General features: G+C 57.4%; 2 protein-coding genes across 2 annotated transcripts in view; both read right to left on the bottom strand.

Moving 5' to 3' along the window:
- Nucleotides 1-2,568, bottom strand: part of LOC136005892 (hydrocephalus-inducing protein homolog) — a gene marked incomplete at its 5' end in the record, with an annotated part of 47,454 nt that extends 44,886 nt beyond the window's left edge. Inside the window, 2 exons of the mRNA XM_065663783.1 lie at nucleotides 998-1,117; nucleotides 2,479-2,568. Coding sequence (XP_065519855.1) covers nucleotides 998-1,117; nucleotides 2,479-2,568 — 210 coding nt within the window. The remainder of the gene's footprint in view (nucleotides 1-997; nucleotides 1,118-2,478) is intronic.
- Nucleotides 2,569-2,654: 86 nt separating this feature from the next.
- On the bottom strand, nucleotides 2,655-17,145 carry LOC136005891 (hydrocephalus-inducing protein-like). Its single transcript, XM_065663782.1, has 11 exons — nucleotides 17,140-17,145; nucleotides 16,891-17,040; nucleotides 15,990-16,154; nucleotides 14,378-14,482; nucleotides 12,830-13,042; nucleotides 11,294-11,457; nucleotides 10,827-10,977; nucleotides 10,384-10,578; nucleotides 9,505-9,708; nucleotides 8,669-9,061; nucleotides 2,655-2,699 (listed from the first exon to the last, which is right to left on the bottom strand). Exons 1-11 carry the CDS (start codon nucleotides 17,143-17,145, stop codon nucleotides 2,655-2,657), a joined length of 1,791 nt encoding a protein of 596 aa, XP_065519854.1.
- Nucleotide 17,146: the final 1 nt, after the last annotated feature.

Genomic DNA, 17,146 nt, shown 5'->3' with positions numbered 1-17,146 from the left:
AACCGGATCCTGAATTACGCCTGTTTCTCACCTTTCTCTGCTTCCAGCACACTTCCTCTTACGTACCAAGAGAATCCCTGTGCGGAAGAAAGCGCTCCGCGACAGGACGTTGAACTCAGCCCCTTTCCTCCCTCCTGTCTTTTCCCACCAGCTTGCTCTTGGCACATGCCTCACTGGAGCAAACGTTTCCCCAGCTGAAATTCAAAAGGTCTCCATTTCCCCCTCTACAGCAGAGCAGAACAAAGTTGCTGCCACTTCTCAACTTCTCCCTGCTCATTTTTCTTAGGAAATCTCAACAGGATCACAATCTTTCCCGTTCAAGTTGGAGACCTTCAGGAGCACATTACCCTGCCTGTGCTGGGATTCTCCAAAGAGAAAGCACAGCCACGCTGGCTTAGAAACACCTGAGCAGAACCGAACTAAGCTTAGCAGGAGCCTCAAGTGGCACCTCAAGTCCTCCCCTTTAACTGCTGCTGCTAAGCCAGCCTGTTTCTCCTGCTCTTCCAAAACACTCAGCCTGGAGTGCTAATGCCAGGAGTTACAACTTACTCCAGCACAAAGTGGAGAAAACTCAAGCCCTGTGCTTTGACACGGAGTTGCACACAGGGGGCTCAACAGGCTGAGAGAGGGAAACATGCCCTGCCAGAAACCAGGATTAACCAAGGAGCCACCGGGACATGGTGCACACTCACGGTAAAGCATGACAGCAGGCAAGCACTGCCCAGCCCTCGACATTCCCATCAGTCCAGGGCTTTCAAGGGGAAGCATGCTGGCTCAGAAAGCTCCTTTGGCTTAGTTACCACCAGTGCGCGGCCAAAACCAGCGGCAGAATCCCCAGCATGGCAACATTTCCCCCATCTTGCAGAATCACGCTGCTGAGACATTTTATTCTGGATGCGCTGCGCTGCAGCAGGTAACTTGCTCTGCTGCACACCACGTGAATTCCACTGCTCTCCTCCTCCAGCCCAGTGCTCAGCCTCCACAGCCCAGCACTTACCCTGTCGATGTTCCTCAGAGCTAGCGCCGCTATGTAGAACTGGCGTGGAACGTAGTTCTCAAACACCACCTCGGATGGGAACGGCTGGAACAACCTCTGGTCCAGGCCAACTGCTGAGAACTGCAGATGCAAGACAGAGCAGAGAGAGCTTCAGCTGCTGGGAGAAAGATTAACGAATGAAGATCCCACACTGATCTCCAGTAAATACAGTCTCTTGGTGAGTACATCTGCCCAGCTCACACTAGGAGATGGGAGCCCACCCACCTCCGCTCTCAGCTCACAAAACGTTTCTGGACCATGTTGAGCAGCCTCAAGCTAAGAAGCTCTTTTGCAGACTGTTTCTCCAGGCTGCCTTCTCCAAAAGGCAAAGCAGCGCCCACCTCCAGCAGAGCCCTCTGCTAAGGGGCTCACTCAGCTCCAGACGCTTGCTGGAACAGTCACGAGCACTCAGGGAGCAAGCAAAACCCAGGAGTTTCCAGGAGCCTCCACAGGAAACAATTTGCAGGTGAACTTCCCTCTGAGACAGCGAGACTGAGTCCCACGCATCCCAAATATCTTTTTGGTTTTTTGATGCAGACCCGAGAAACCAGTCGGAAGACACCAGTACCAGGGAGGAAAGGCCAACAAGAAAGTAACAGGGCAGGAGGGAAACAGACAAATGAGGTGAATGCTGGATGGGGATGAAGTTTCAGCTGAAGTCTCAGCATCACGGGGCAACTTGAGCTAGACTGCAATTCGTATCCCCTTTCCCCACGAGCTTTAAGTTGATGCTTCACTGTATTCTCTTACTGCTCGTTTCTTGAACACCGCTGCAGAAGCAGCTCTGAAAAATGCACGCAAAGACCAAACGCTGACCCAGCAGAGGCAGTACTTGGAGATAATTCCTCCCTGCTTGCTCTCCCCTCTCCCAGCTGCACTGCTGTCACTCGAGAGACACAGGCAGCTCTCCCGCTTCTCCACAAAAGCCACGCTCAGGCCGAGCCCAGTAGCTGTAGCACTGCCAGTTATTTGGGCACCCGTCTTACGTGTTCCCACCTCCTGTGCTGCCTGGGGCAACCCGTAACCGATGTGCTACATCAGGTCTCTTGCTGGCAGCTTTCTGCTCAACAGCCTACCTCAGTCATCCACCCACCTGGACTGTGTGTTAGACTGAGCAGTCCTGCAAGAAAAGCAGCTTTGAACATCCACCTAAGAGAACACTGATCCAGGCAAAGCGCATCCACTCTTCTCTGCCCAGCAAAACCCACCCACTGCAGCAGAGGTTCCACTGCCTTTGTGCAGACCAGGACTTCAATGGCTCATTGGAGAAATGTGTTTTTTGCCTTTCCCCCAGCAGAAAGAACTCCACCACCACCAGTTGGAAATGACAACAGGACCTCATCACCAAGCTGCTTGGGTAAGCTGGAGGCAAGGCTGCCACAAGCACGTGCCCTCTTCAAATGTCACATCAAACGGCAAGGAGAAGAGCAGGGAAAGGCTACCTTTTGATGGGAGACTTCACCCATGTCCCGAAGCTGGGTAGCCCGGGGCCGCCTCATCTCCCGAGGGCTGGCCAGCCTCTGCCTGGTGGTGAGAGACTCTTCTGCCTCTCTGACCAGCTTCGGATTACGAGATGCTACCACTCTGCTCTGGAATCCATCTGCCCTTCTGGAGGACCTCATGGGCCGGGGGGTCTTGCCACTGGCCATGTCGCAGAGGTCGCCTGGAAGAAGCAACAGTTGGACAATCCACAACCCCAGAACCTTAAAACCCTGGACCCACGGAACCCTGGAACCCCGCAACCTCAGGGAAGGGCTCTTAAAGCTCACCCAGTTCCAACCCCCTGCCACGGGCAGGGACACCTTCCACTAGGGCAGGTTGCTCCAAGCCCCGTCCAACCTGGCCTTGAACACTGCCAGGGATGGGGCAGCCACAGCTTCTCTGGGCAACCTGTGCCAGGGCCTCGCCATTCCTGGCACACCCAAAGGACACAGCTGTGTCTCCAGCCTCTGGCATCCTTCCTAAGCGGAGAACACAGGGCCTCCCCACCCTCACTCATGATTAGACCATATTTAGGCTCCATTCATAGACGTAAAACCCCACAACAAACAGACCCTGAGCCAAAACAGCCTTTTGCTCTGGGGGCAGTCCCACGAGCCACACAGACGCACCAGGCGCTACTGGCACTTCTCACCCTCTCTGCAAGGAGCCTGATGATGTTTCTAACTAAGTCAGCACAGAGTTCAAGACTCTGATTAAGAACTATAGTTTCTCAAGGCTACTTTGCCTGGCTCATGTTACAAAGATTATCTGGCAAAAACGGCTCCTTCCAGGCAGGAAATCACCCCACTGCCCAAGAGCATTTCTCCATGCAGAAGGACGCCCTAATTTTCACTTGTTAACACCCAAACTCCAGGCTCCCTCCAGGCACTCCAGGCTGCCACAGCAGGAAAAAAGCAGGAAACCATCGAAGGCACATGAGCAATTAGCTCAGAGCTACGTAAAATCCAGGATGATATTCCCTCCTGCTTCCCTGTGCTCCACATCACCTCTGCTGTGTGCACTTGCTGTACACAGCAAGACAGCATCTAGGCAAAGATGGCCATTCCCTGCCCCTCGACTGCTCCCCACACCCTGCAAGCAAGGCAATCACTTCATTCCTTTACTGCCAAGGCAGCGACAGCACGGCACGTGTTTGTGGTGCCGGGCCCTCCACGGCTTCAGGAAACAAGGCTACCGTTTCCTTCTGTCCTTGCAAGAAACTCCAGAGCTCTGCACTGCCCTACGGACAGGAGGACCTGCTGCAGCAAGAGCTGGGATTTAGAGCTGGAAATAACTCCTTTTCAAGGGAGAAACCTAATGGGGATGATCCAGCATTAAGCTGGGTTTCAGTGGTTTCTTACCGGGTCTTAAGAATAACTGCCTTATTCGTTCCAATTCTCCGAGCTGTGATTTCACTTCACTTGAAACGAACCCTGTCATAGCCCCCACAACGCTTATTTCCAGAGGGCTTCCAACCTCCACAGCCCAGCCAGCCCAGCAGCTTCCCCCCGTGCCCTGGAGCAAGGCTCTTCCACAGCCCCAGAGCCTGCAGGGACCAGCCTCCCAGAGGAGCAGGAAAGGAGCACAACGGAGCAATCGGGCACATCTCCCTGCAGGGGCAGGACAAACCAGCCACCAGGACACAGCACCCCTCCAGCCCACCACCCCACGGCTCCCTGCTCCCCACCTCAGACAGCCAAGGCTCCCTTTGCTGCAGGACCTACAGCCTAGCTCCAAGTCTCTACCCTCACTGCAAGTTGCACGGCAATTTCAGAGCCCGTTCAAGCCCTTCTACCTGCCCAGCCCTGCTCTTAGCCCAGGGATGTTTAAATCCTGCCGGCTATCACACAACTGCCCCATCCCTGCTGCCAGCGGAGCTGCCTCCTCCCTGCCCAGGGCCAGACGCTACCTGAGCACGGGTGATTCACGCTTCTCCTGGAGGATTCCTCCGTGCGGGGCCCAGCCTTGGCTCCTGAATGCCCTCGCGCTGCTCGGCAGCTGTGGGCAGCTGCAGGGACAGGAGCCGCCCAGGGACGCCTCGGTGTGGCTCTTGCCCACCAGCACAGCAGCTAACTGCTGCTGGGCTGCCAACAGCCAGGGGAACCTGGGCAGCAAAGGACAGGGCTGGCACCTGGGCTGCCCAGCCCCTCTCCTCAACGCTCTGGCTTTGCCAGCTAGGGCAGGGTTTCACCAGCGCCTCGAGGAAGCAGAGCTCAGAGCCTGACAGTAGCTCAAGCCTGCTCCTGCCTCAGCGGCTCAGCAACTCCTGCTCTCACTGGGCCACGGCTGCTGCTCGCATTTAACAGCAGCAGCTCCCCTGTACGTCACAATAGGCGAGGGCCACACGTGGCTTCCACGGCCACCGCAGGGCCTTGCTAAAGCTACAGCCTTGCGGATCCCTGCAGCCCCCCTACGCCTTCAATGTCTCCCCCGCAGTGAAGCCCTGCACCAGGGCTAAAGTGCACCTTACAGCAGCATTTGGTCACGCTCCGTGAGCGACACATAAATTGCTGGAGACACCGCAGATGAGCCAAGAATTTCTCTGCTTCAGCAGGAAAGAAAAAAGCTTCCGCACTGACTACAAAGCAACCATTTAATTCCTACTTTGCTGGCCCACGAGGAGCCCCGCCACACCAGGGCCATGGCCAGCCTGCCTTTGGGGTGACCCCTGTTGCTGTCCCTGGTGAGCACCCGTCGATGACTTTGTACCCATTAAGCCTGCGCACACGGGCACACGCACCACACAAGGCCACCCAACTGCCCGGGGCATCTCAGCTGCCAGGAGCTTCACACGTTTGCAGCACAGCGTTTGCCAGAAACAAAAGCTTCCCATGAGACTCGGGGCCACAGGCAAAGCAAATCCTCACACCTGCCTGGCGGGGAACGTGGAGCCCTCACTTTGAAACCAACACTCATCATCTGGGCCTTTACAACACAGGCAGGGAGGATATGAGCCCCGAGTGCTAACTGGCTCTCCAGGCAGCCAGCCTCTGGAAACACTCCAAAACATGTCCCGCACCATGTCCAGCCACGAATCCAGCTGGAAACTGGAGAGCTCAGGCAAAGACACCTCAGGCGTGACACCCCTGTGTGCTGAAGGCACCAAGGCAGAAGCTCTCTAACTAAAGGAAACCCCTTACAAAAGCTCTACCACAGCTGACATCATTAATAGGAGCCCACTAGTAGAGCTTCCTGCTATTTCCTTCATAACCTTCAACTGCCAGCCAACGCTGAGACAGACCAAGCTCCCTTCCAGGGTCATAGAATCATAGAATAGTTAGGGTTGGAAAGGGCCTCAAGATCATCTAGTTCCAACCCCCCTGCCATGGCCAGGGACACCTCACGCTAAACCATCCCACGCAAGGCTTCATCCAACCTGGCCTCGCACACCGCCAGGGATGGAGCACTCACAACCTCCCTGGGCAACCCATTCCACACCACCCTAACAGGAAAGAATTTCCTCCTTAGATCCAATCTAAACTTCCCCTGTTTAAGTTTTAACCCCTTACCCCTTGTGCTGTCACTACAGTCCCTGATGAAGAGTCCCTCCCCAGCATCCCTATAGGCCCCCTTCAGGTACTGGAAGGCTGCTATTAGGTCCCCACGCAGCCTTCTCTTCTCCACGCTGAACAGCCCCAACTTGCTCAGCCTATCTTCATACGGGAGGCGCTCCAGTCCCCTGATCATCCTCGTGGCCCTCCTCTGGACTTGTTCCAGCAGTTCCATGTCCTTTTTATGTCGAGGACACCAGAACTGCACACAATACTCCAGGTGAGGTCTCACAAGAGCAGAGTAGAGGGGCAGGATCACCTCTTTCGACCTGCTGGTCTCGCTCCTTTTGATGCAGCCCAGGATACGGTTGGCTTTCTGGGCTGCGAGCGCACACTGCCGGCTCATGTTCATTTCCTCATCGACCAGCACCCCCAGGTCCTTCTCTGCAGGGCCGCTCTGAATCTCTTCTTTGCCCAACCTGTAGCTGTGCCTGGGATTGCTCCAACCCAGGTGTAGGACCTTGCACTTGTCATGGTTGAACTTCATAAGGTTGGCATCAGCCCACCTTACAAGCGTGTCAAGGTCCCTCTGGATGGCATCCCTTCCCTCCAGCGTATCAACCGGACCACACAGCTTGTGGTCACTGGCAAACTTGCTGAGGGCGCACTCAAGCCCACTGTCCATGTCAGCGACAAAGATGTTGAGTAAGACCGGTCCCAACACCGATCCCTGAGGGACACCAATCGTTACCGGTCTCCAGCCGGACATCGAGCCATTGAGCACAACTCTTTGCCTGCGGCCGTCCAGCCAGTTCTTTATCCACCGAGTGGTCCATCCATCAAATTGATATCTCTCCAATTCAGAGAGAAGGATGTCGTGTGGGACAGTGTCAAACGCTTTGCACAAGTCCAGGTAGATGACATCAACTGCTTTACCCTTGTCCATCAATTCTGTAGCCCCATCATAGAAGGCCACCACATTGGTCAGGCAGGATTTCCCCTTAGTGAAGCCATGCTGGCTGTCACCAAGCACCTTGTTGTTTTTCATGTGCCTTAGCATGCTGTCCAGGAGAATGTGCTCCAAGATTTTACCAGGCACAGAGGTGAGACTCTGTCTGTAATTCCCCGCGTCTTCCATTTTCCCCTTCTTGAAAATGGGGGTTATATTTCCCGTTTTCCAGTCGTCGGGAACTTCACCTGGCTGCCATTATTTTTCAAATATGATGGCCAGTAGCTTAGCAACGTCATTCGCCAGCTCCTTCAGGACCCGCGGATGGATTCCATCAGGTTCCATGGACTTGTGCACGTTCAGGTTCTTAAGACGGTCTTGAACCAGATCCTCTCCTATAGTGGGCCTAAGGTCTTCATTCTCAAATTTTTACCTTTAAGTGGAACCGACTGAAGTCTTAACCGCGCTTTCCCAAAGAATCTTAGAGAATAACAGAATCGTAGAACGCTTTGGATTGGAAAGGACCTTAAGATCCTCTAGTTCCAACACCCTGTCACAGGGAGGGACACCTCACACAAGAACATGGTGCCCAAGCCCCGTCCAACCTGGCCTTGAACACTGCCAGGGATGGAGCATTCACCACTGCTTTGGGCAACCTGTGCCAGTGCCCCACCACCCGCACAGTGAAGAATTTCTTCCTTCTAGCTAACCTGAACTTCCTCTGTTTTACTTTAAGCCCATCACCCCTTGTCCTCTTGATACAGTCCCTGATCAAGAGTCCCTCCCCAGCATGCTGGTAGGCCCCCTTCAGATACTGGAAGGCTGCTATGAGGCCTCCACCCCGCCTTCCCTTCTCCATGCTGAACAGCCCCAGCTTTCTCAGCCTGTCTTTGTACAGGAGCTGCTCCATCCCCCTTAGCATCCTCATGGCCCTCCTCTGGATTTGCTCCAACAGCTCTAGGTCCTTCTGTTGAGGACACCAGAACTGTACACTGTGCTCCCAGGGGGGGTCTCATGAGAGCAGAGGAGCAGGATCACCTCCCTTGACCTGCTGGTCATGCTCTTGGTGATACAGCCCAGGACACAGGGGGTTTCCGGGCTCAAGCGCACGCTGAAGCGCCTCATGTTCCAACCCCCAGGTCCTTCTCCTCACGCTGCTCTGAATCACTTCTCTGCGCAGCCTGCAGCTGTGCCTGGGATTGCCCTGACCCAGGGCCAGGAGCCTGCACTCGGCTTTGCTGAACTTCATGAGGCTGGCCACCTCTCCAGCATGTGCAGGTCCCTCTGGATGCCATCCCTTCCCTCCAGCGCGCCGGCTGCACCACACAGCTTGGTGTTGTCTGCAAGCTTGCTGAGGGCGCTCGATCCCACTGTCTGTGTCAGCGACAAAGATGTTGAACAGGGTCTGCCCCAACACTGACCCCTGACGGACACCATTCGTCACTGGTCTCCGTTTACACATTGAGCCATTGACCGCGACTCTCTGTGTGCAGTCATCCAGCCAATTCCTTGTCCAGCGGCTGTGCATCCAGCGAATTCATGCCTCTCCCGTTTAGAGACAAGGACGTCGTGTGGGAGGATGCTAAATGAAATTTATTGGCTCCAGAGAGCACGAACGTGGCGGGAAGGGCCAGGGGCAGCTGGTCACTTGCGGGTGGAGGGCAGGCCCCGGAGGTGGTAGATCCAGGAGCCGCCAGGGCAAGAGACCACCAGCCTGCTGGTGACAGGAGCCGGGCCGCCCGTGAAGGAGACGGTGATGGTGGTGCTGCTCTTGGCGCGCAGCATCTCGGGGGCCCTGACGCTGAAGGCCGGGTGCTTTACGGCATACTGGAACGCCGTGGCCCTCGGGAAGACGTTCCTGAAGGAGATGGAGGTGGTGCCGCCGGCTGGGATGAGGAAGGGGCCCTGGGGTTCAGGGGGCAGCGCAAGGCCGATGAGTGGGATGCAGTACTGCCCACCCAGTGCAGAGCTGACCTGCAGCGTGGCCTTGGCTTTGCCCAGGTGGCAGGGCTCAAAGGTCACTTCCACATTCAGCTCCGAGCCCCCAGCGCTGGCGGGTGCCGCACTGATGGATTTTGCCGTCCGGAAGTCGGCACAGTCGGTCTGCGCAGGGGAGACAAGAGACCATGGGGGGTTGGTCACAACAGCAGAGCCAGCGCCTCGGGAAGAACACGATGGTCCCCCGGCCCTGGCCCGTCCCACCCAGACCATAGCCCTGGTGAGTGCCTGCGGTGAATGGGCACGAGAAGTGTGCAAACGTGCCCAGCAGGAACAACCCTGCACCCAAGCCCCAAGACTGCCAGACCTGGGCTGCAAGCGGGAAGCAAGCCCAGGCACCACGGGGCCTGCAAAAGCAGCTCCAACCAGGGCAGCAGACACGGGCCCGCAAGGAGGACAAGCCCACACTAGTGGGAAGGCCCCTGGGCTCACATGGCCACCCTGGCTCTGCCAGGCCACGCCAGAGGCACTCGGACCCCCTGGTGGAGAGGGCTGGTGCTGGCCAGAGGAGCTGCCTCCCAGCCAGAGCCCTGGCAGCCCGGGCTCACCTGTAGGAGGTACTCGGTCTCCTGCTGGGCAAAATTCCGTATTTTGGTGGTGATGGTCTGACGGGAGCCCAGCGTGGTGCGGAAATACACGGGCTTCTCTGGCCTGCTCGAGGTGGCTTTCAGCTGCAGGTTGTAAGACAGAGAGCCCAAGTCGCTGCTCTGGAGCACCAGGTGCCCCGTGCTCTCACCCGTTTTCAGGGGCTGATACTCCAAGACAAGATCCGCCTGGGAGGAAGGAAGGAAAAAGCCACGGCGTCAGGCACAGGCAGGGAACACGTGTGCCTGAGAAGGGGGCAGCTGGTCCCTGCTCTGCTCAGGCAGCGCTTGAAGGCTGGGCTGCCTTCCCCGCTCTGACTCCCTCTCTCTCGGGCACAGCCTTGCTCCTTCTGGGGGACGGTTCACTCAGGGACAGATCCCAACAGCTCAGAGCCCTCCAGCATGATGCCAGAAGCTGCCCACCCTAAAAAGCCCCTGTGCTCCCCCAGGGCACACACCACCTCCTGCCAATGCAGGCTGCAGACAACCTGGCCGCGGGATCAGGCTTGTCCTGCAGCCACTCGCACCTGGAAGCAACACATTAAATGAGGGGCACATGGCACAAGGACCTGCCACGTGACGCCCAGTGGCGGCGTGTTACAGGGGCCAGCAGGGCAGACTCCACCAGCGCAGGATGATTCCCACTGGGGATATTCTCGCACACTGCTCCCTCTCTACGTCATCGGCAGGGAGCTGCCACCACGGAAAGAGGCCCCACATGGCTCCTTTCAGGCATCACCCTCCAAGAGCCCCCCCTCCGGCCACGAGTAGGGAGAGCAGAGTGAGCTGGAGGAGCTTTGCTCCTACCTTTGACTGTGCAGGAACAGTAAAGTGCTGTGGAACGCTGACGTCCGGCACTTTGCAGTTGATGGCAAACGTCACCGGGACAGGCAGAGGGTTGTCCACCTTGACGGTGGAGGACACTCTCTGCCGAACGGCGGTGCTCATTTCAACAGTGCCGATGGGTCCCGAAGCCATCACCTTGAAAGTCACCATGTGGAACAAGTACTCTCCGGTTGTCTCGTTGAGGAAGGTCACCTGAATCAGACAGAAAGGGAAGTGCTGCTCATTCCACACATGAAAACAGACCCGGAAGAGCCCACCGAGCTCAGCGCCCTGCTTCCAGGAATGGCTATGAGCACCCAGCGAGGAGGAGTGCAAGACCAGAGAAAGCACCTGTGGTATTTCATAGGACCCGTGCACGTGGAGGTATGAAAACGGGCGTGTAGCTTCTCAGTGAGCCAACAGCTCCTTGAAGGGCCCTGCAGACCAGTGTCCTCACTCACCTTTGCCCTGTAGACTCCTTCTTTGTAGGAGAAGAAGGTGAGCTGGTAGTCCTTCTTCGCAGAGCTCGGCACGTCGATGTATGAACACCCCTGCAGCACGGAACTGCTTTCCAGGTTCTCTGGTTTGAGCATGTCAATAACCACCAGGAACCTGCGGGTGAGAAGGACGCAGTGAAGGTCAACAGGAAGGACTCCCATAGGATACCCATCGTGCGGGGGTACAATACAGTCCCTCTCATCCTCAGTGCCTCGGGCACAGGGCGCCAGCTCTCACCCCCCTTGGAGGAAAGCCCTCCAGGATGGCTCTGCACAGGCAGAACGTGGGTATGGCCAGACACAGCCAAGGAGAGGGAAAAGCTTTCAGGAGGGAGCTTCCAGGCACTGGAAGCTTCCAGGCACTGGAAGCTTCCTTCCTTGTGCTGCTGCAGGGATTGCTCATGAGGCCAGACTCCCTGGGCTGGACTCACCTCTGTGGTATCTGCAGCCAGTTGGACACAGGGATGAGCTCCGTGTGGGAATTCCTGCACGCAACCTGCCGGGAAATGGCCCCTGAACACCTGGGGGCTTCAGCAGTTCCTTCCAGCTGGTAGCGTAAGCCTGTCCCGTCCGGCAGGGGGAAGAAGATGGAGCCCTACAGACAACGAATAGGACAAGTCGGCTCTGGAGCACCCCTGGACAGTCCCACGCCTGAGGCTCTCACTGAGGCAGCTTTCAGCACGTCCAGCTGGCAGAGCTGTGACTGCAGCCCTGTCCCGCGCAGGAGGAGACAGACGCCAGCGTCGCACCTGCTCTGAGCTGCTTGTGAGCGGGTGCGTGGCCCACAGGACACGGCACAGCTACAGGACACAGAGGCATCATCTCTGGGCAAAGCAAGGAAACACGGGCCCTGCAGCAGAGCTGCTCTGCACATCCCAACACTCCCTTACTGGCCCCACTCACCTGGGCATGTCCCTGCCAGCCTGTGCTCACGCAGGGACAGCCGTGGGCAGGGGGTGGCCGTCCCTGATGAGCTCCATTGCCTCAGTCCTGCTGGCCTTAGCCCCAACAGCGCTGACCAGAGAGCAGCCTGTAAGCTGGCACAACAGGGGCCCCCAGACATGGGCCATGGAAAGCTCATATCCATGCTCATTCTGGGTGCCCGTGCATCCCAGACACCTGCCTCTGCCTCCACAGCAGCTGAAAGCTGCAAGACTCCTCACGCAGGCTGTACGTTAAAGAGATGCTGAGCACGTGCGACCCTAAGGGCACAGATCTGCTGAGCACCCTGGAGACTTGAGGCCAGAAATCTCTGACCTGGCCCACTGTAAGGCCAGCTGGAGCGGGACAAGGAGCGCGACAAGGACCCGGCAGCTCCAGCACCACAGAGCCCTTCTGAACTGACCCCTTGGATTTAGGAGCTTGTTGCTGGCCTGGCACAGAAAACATTGCAGAGGGGCCAGTCACCCCCATGTGCCCAGCCTGAGACCTGCAGGAAGGGCTCCTCCCAAAGCTCCTGCATGACCCTCAAGAGATCTCTCTCGTTTCCCACCTGCCTGCTCACGGCCAGGACGGCACTGACAAACTGCAGGGCAGCTTTGCCCTTCTTGCTCCCTGCAAGCTGCAGAAGGACACCAGCCAGGTGCTGCTGGCAGAAGTGGTTGTGCCCGGGGCTTGGAGAGCCTGTGCAGCCCGTGCGCTGAGCATGGGGGTCTCTGAGCCCCCTGGGCTGCCACAAGCAGCGACCCAGAGCTACGCAGAACAAACTTCATTTCTTGGCCTGCAGAAAGCCTGGCTTTTTACGTTAGCTGCTCCAACACGTTTGGTGCTCAGTCCCGACTTCCCATCTGCCCTTTGCCCGTGCCTGGCCCCCAGCCACCACAAAACCCAGCTTCCAACAGAGAGCACAGGACACCTTCAGCTTGGACAGGACCTCCAAAGGTCATCTCGGCCAACCTCCTGCCCAAAGGAGAGTGACCTACGAGGGTCATGCCACGAGGGTCAGCACGCTGGCACAGCTCACCTACCTGATGCTTCTTGTTCCCACAGCTCATGGTTAGGGGTCTGTAGGTGACCTGGTAGGCCTTTTCTTTTTGCCTGGCCTCCAGATGGATAAATTCAGGCCCTTTCCAGTATTTCCCCTCAACAATGGGCTGCAGGGTCCAGGCCTCGCTGCTCGGGTTCGACAGGAGGATGGTCTGGCTCTGCTTCTCACGCACATTGCAGCTGAAAGTCAGGGTCTGCAACAGAGGAGCACAGAGGCTGCGGGGTCGTACACACAATCCTTGCCACTCTTCTCACACTGGCTCTACACCAGGACCTGGAGCACGGGGAGCAGCTTTTCCTTGTCACATGCAAAAATTACACTTTGGCCACAGCTTTTGGAGTAAATCAAGCTGGTTGTTCTTGAAGAAGGGAGCAGAACAAGCCTTTCGCATGCTGGGTGGAAGGAAACTTCAGGGGAGTCCTGAAAGGAAACTGCTGTGCAAGGACAGATCTGCAGCCACACAGCCCTTTCCTTCATGGGCAGGATGAAGAGGAGCTCCATGCTCTCTTTGGGAGCAAGAGCCAACTGCTCCCAAGCTACCCCCTCCCAGGGGCTGGATGCAGATGCCTTGCCCCTTCCTACTGCTGAATGCCCTCCCCTAGCCCGGCACGGGGGAGAAGTGTGGCTGCGGGTGCAGTGCTGGGATACAGCGGGGTGGCTCTGTGGGGAGGGTCTCAGGAGAGCCCGGCAGGGTGCTCCCACGGCACGGGTGCTACAGTGCAGAGCCAGGACAACCGAGCTGCTCACTGGAGGAGCAACACCTCGAACAGGGGAGAAAGGCAATGACAGGGCTCAGGAACTCTGGCAGTCCTGCCCAGCACTTTCTCTCTGGGATACCCCGGCACAAGCGAGTCTGCGCTCGCAAGTGTCCTTCAGTTCCTGCCCTGGGAGAGATGTGGCGCAAATGCTGGGGTCCAGGGGCCCATCCTGTCCCTGCTGCGTTACCTCTCTGGTGCCAGGGGCCTCCACGCAGGATCCTGATAGCGTAAGGCGGAGCGCCTCGCTGCCCGGGATGAAGCACCGCAGCCCCTCGTACTGGACAGCCTGGCTCAGCTTCGAGGGGCGGAAGGTCACAACGAAGGGGACATCCACCCCTGGCCTGATGTAACCCTTTGTGGGGCTGATAGAAAAGTCCGGCTGGAAGCTCTCCACGTCCCACAAAAACCTTGCCAAGGAAAGCACAAGGACAGGAAAGAAGGATTAGCCACGGGGAGCTGTCAAGGCAGGGTAAGTCTCAGCGTGAGTCTCTCCGTCTCTGGCGGGCTTTCCCACCACATCTCAGGCCTGATGCTGAGCCACCTGGCAATAAGGCTTCAGGCTGGGCAGGACCCACTGCACCCATCTCTAAATGAGCTTTTGCTCGTACCCCCTTGCTAACTGCCAGGGCCTGACTGCACGGCCATGGCTGCACGACTCTCCAGCGGGATGGAGAAGCAGAGAGGAGCTATCTGGGCACACTACGGCTCCTCACAACCCTCATCCAAGCAATCAGCCCTCAGAGAGCCTGGGGGGTCCTGCTTTACCTGACTCCTGCGTCGCCCGCGTTCCGCATGACGACGCGCCGGCACGTGTAGCTCTGCCATACCACGGCTCCAAAGCTGAGCTGGTCCTGGTCCAAGCTCACGAGGCTGCCCTGGCAGGAGCCCCGCACCGCAAAGAGGGAGCGCACCAGCCCGCGGCACTCCAGCAGCACTTCCCCGCTGAACGGCTGCATGCGGCGCTTCGGGGAGAAGGTCACCTCCACTTTGCAGGTGTCTCCTCTGGCCTTCATCTTTAGCTCCTTGCTGGGCTTCAAGCACAGAACCTACCCGAAGAGATGAGTGGAGACTATTTCATCTGGCAAGCCAGCTGCGGAGCCTCCCTCACCAGACTCAGGGAAGAGGCTTCCAATTCCTCTTCTGTCCACACCAACACTGACCCAGTCCCACTCATTCCCTCGTAGGCATTCCTAGGTAATACCAAAGGTGTTTTCTGCCATGTGTCCACCTGGTCACGGTGAGGTCACCTCTGCCTTCTAAAGCTTTCATGGAAGTTCCAACAGAGCTGTAACCCTCCCTCTTTCAAGATTCACCTCCCTCGCCTTTCCAGATCTAAAATATGTGGCTGCATCCTGACCTATGCATCTAAAACAGGTTAGAGGAATTGTGCTGCCTTCTCACTTGTGGCTCTCGGGGAGTCCTGGCACCCCGCTCAGCTGAAGCATTCACACTGCAAGCATCTGCTGGCAGAGCAGTGCCAGCAGGGAGGACGGGGCAGGCACAGGCAGCCAGGGCAGCCCACAGCTGTCATTAGCTACTACCTCCCACCCACAGCAGCTCATCGCTCCCTGCAGGCACACTAAAGTGCTCTGCAGAGAAGGAATGGCACTTACCCCAGCTTCCTGCAACTCTGGCACGGAGGATGTGACTCTGAGCTTAAAGGCGAGAGGGCCTGCACTCTTGTTGGCTATGGTGACGATCTTCTTCACCGTCTGCCCAATGCAGATGTTTCCTAGCTTCACCACCTTTCCTGGTGGATGCACAACGTCAACCTGAGGCAGGAGGGATTGATATCAAGCCAAAGGAAAGAAGGAGAAGAGGTTTTCTGCCACTCTCGTGGCAGAAACACAAACCATGCTAGGCTGGGGAAGAGATGAGGAAATGAGAAAACCATGCTGGTTGCCACCTGCACTTTTAGCATTTGGATTTCATCTCACCTTCATTTCTATGCCCCTTCCTTGGGCCTCAACAGTCAGCTTCTCAGCCGGGGCACACGGAGGCAGCAACAAGCTGTTGTGGCTGTTGTCGTCTTTAGGTGTCCGTAGGAGCTGCGCACAGAGGGAAGAGAAACCACAGACAGCATGAGTTTCTGGACCTTCACCACGTGAACAGACTCCCCAGACGAGCCATCCCCTCCCATATTCTTTCCCCCCAGTGGCAGGGATTATCCAAGTCCCTCCACAGCCTGCCAGCAGAGCCGGCTAACCCTGGAATGCCACCGGGCTTTGCCCTGCGCGCTGCCCCCGTCTCCCTGGCACAAGCCTGGGAATGCTGGAGCGCTGGGAATCTCCAGGAGCGTGCACAGACCTTCCCCCTCACCTGCTCCTCAGCAAGGTGCTGCTGGTCAAACTCCAGTGAGTAAACCCCACAGGGGTTCTTCACCACCACTGTCCCCTCTTCCCCATGGCTCTGTGGCAGCAGCGGTCCCAGCTCGAGCTCTGCGGGGCTCAACTCCAGCCGTGGCTCCAGACCACATCCCAAGACCGGCACCCGCAGGCGTTGGCTGCTCTGGCAAATCTGGATCTGCAGCTCGCCCCGGTAGCACTTCTGCAAAGAAGCAGCACAGAAAGCTCCTCCGTGAAGCCCCAGGTGACAGCGCCTCCAAGGCAACAATCGCCCCAGGCTCAGGGGTCTTCTCAGCACCTCTAAGCTGAACCCAAACCAGGCAGTTACTTAGAGCAGGGGCTACAGCATCTGCATGGCTCTGAGTAATGCGGTGAGTCCTGCTGGGGAGTGTAACTGGTCAGTTGGCTACCAGATGGATCTAAAACAGCCTATCAGAGGTTTTCACCTAGTCGTGGGGGAGCGCAACGCACGTGAGAAAGGTCTGCTTTCTCAGACACAGTCCTGGCGCTGCAGCACCGGGCAAACATCAGCTGTGTGAAAGAGGCAGCTGAGCTCTCACTGGACAGAAATAAGGATCGTCTTCTCTGCTCAGTGCTTGGCTCTGGTCAAAGCCAGACACGAGACGCTGAAATCTCCACGAGCAATTGAAAGATCCCTGCGACTGTCCCCAGCCATGGAAGCACTTGCGTCCATCCTGTCACACGCTGCCAGTTTCCAAGTCACGGTGGCCACATGCAAACTGCCTTTGGGAATGCTCCACCATTTAAGCTGACTCCCAAACTGCGTGGGACCGTGCAGGGGAAACTGAGGAACGGTGGGCACAGGGCTGGCAGAAAGCTCCACGCGGAGGCAGAGCTCATTCCCCGCTCCCTGTGCTGGCCTCCCCTTACCACACTGCCCTGACAGTCCTCCTGGGGGTGACACCCACCAAACTCACCTCTTCCGTGGGTGAAAAACGGACTTGGACATGGCACTGCTGTCCTGGAGCGAGGGTTCCAGCTGAGGGCAGCACCTCAAAGACACAGGGCGCGGGCCTCATCTCCTCCCGCAGCTTGTCATGCTCGCTCGCTGGCAGATGTTTGTCCACCTGCGCACAGAAACCAGTCGCGTGAGGTCTCCTTGGTCTGCGAGGACAGACCCTCGGTTCCTGCAGTGCTCCGAGATGCTGGCACGGTGCAGGGAGCACCTTCATC

The sequence above is a fragment of the Lathamus discolor genome, chromosome Z (assembly GCF_037157495.1).
Source record: "Lathamus discolor isolate bLatDis1 chromosome Z, bLatDis1.hap1, whole genome shotgun sequence".
Classification (NCBI taxonomy): domain Eukaryota; kingdom Metazoa; phylum Chordata; class Aves; order Psittaciformes; family Psittacidae; genus Lathamus; species Lathamus discolor.
Note: the sequence above shows the minus strand (reverse complement) of the source record. Positions and strands in the feature narration are given on the sequence as shown.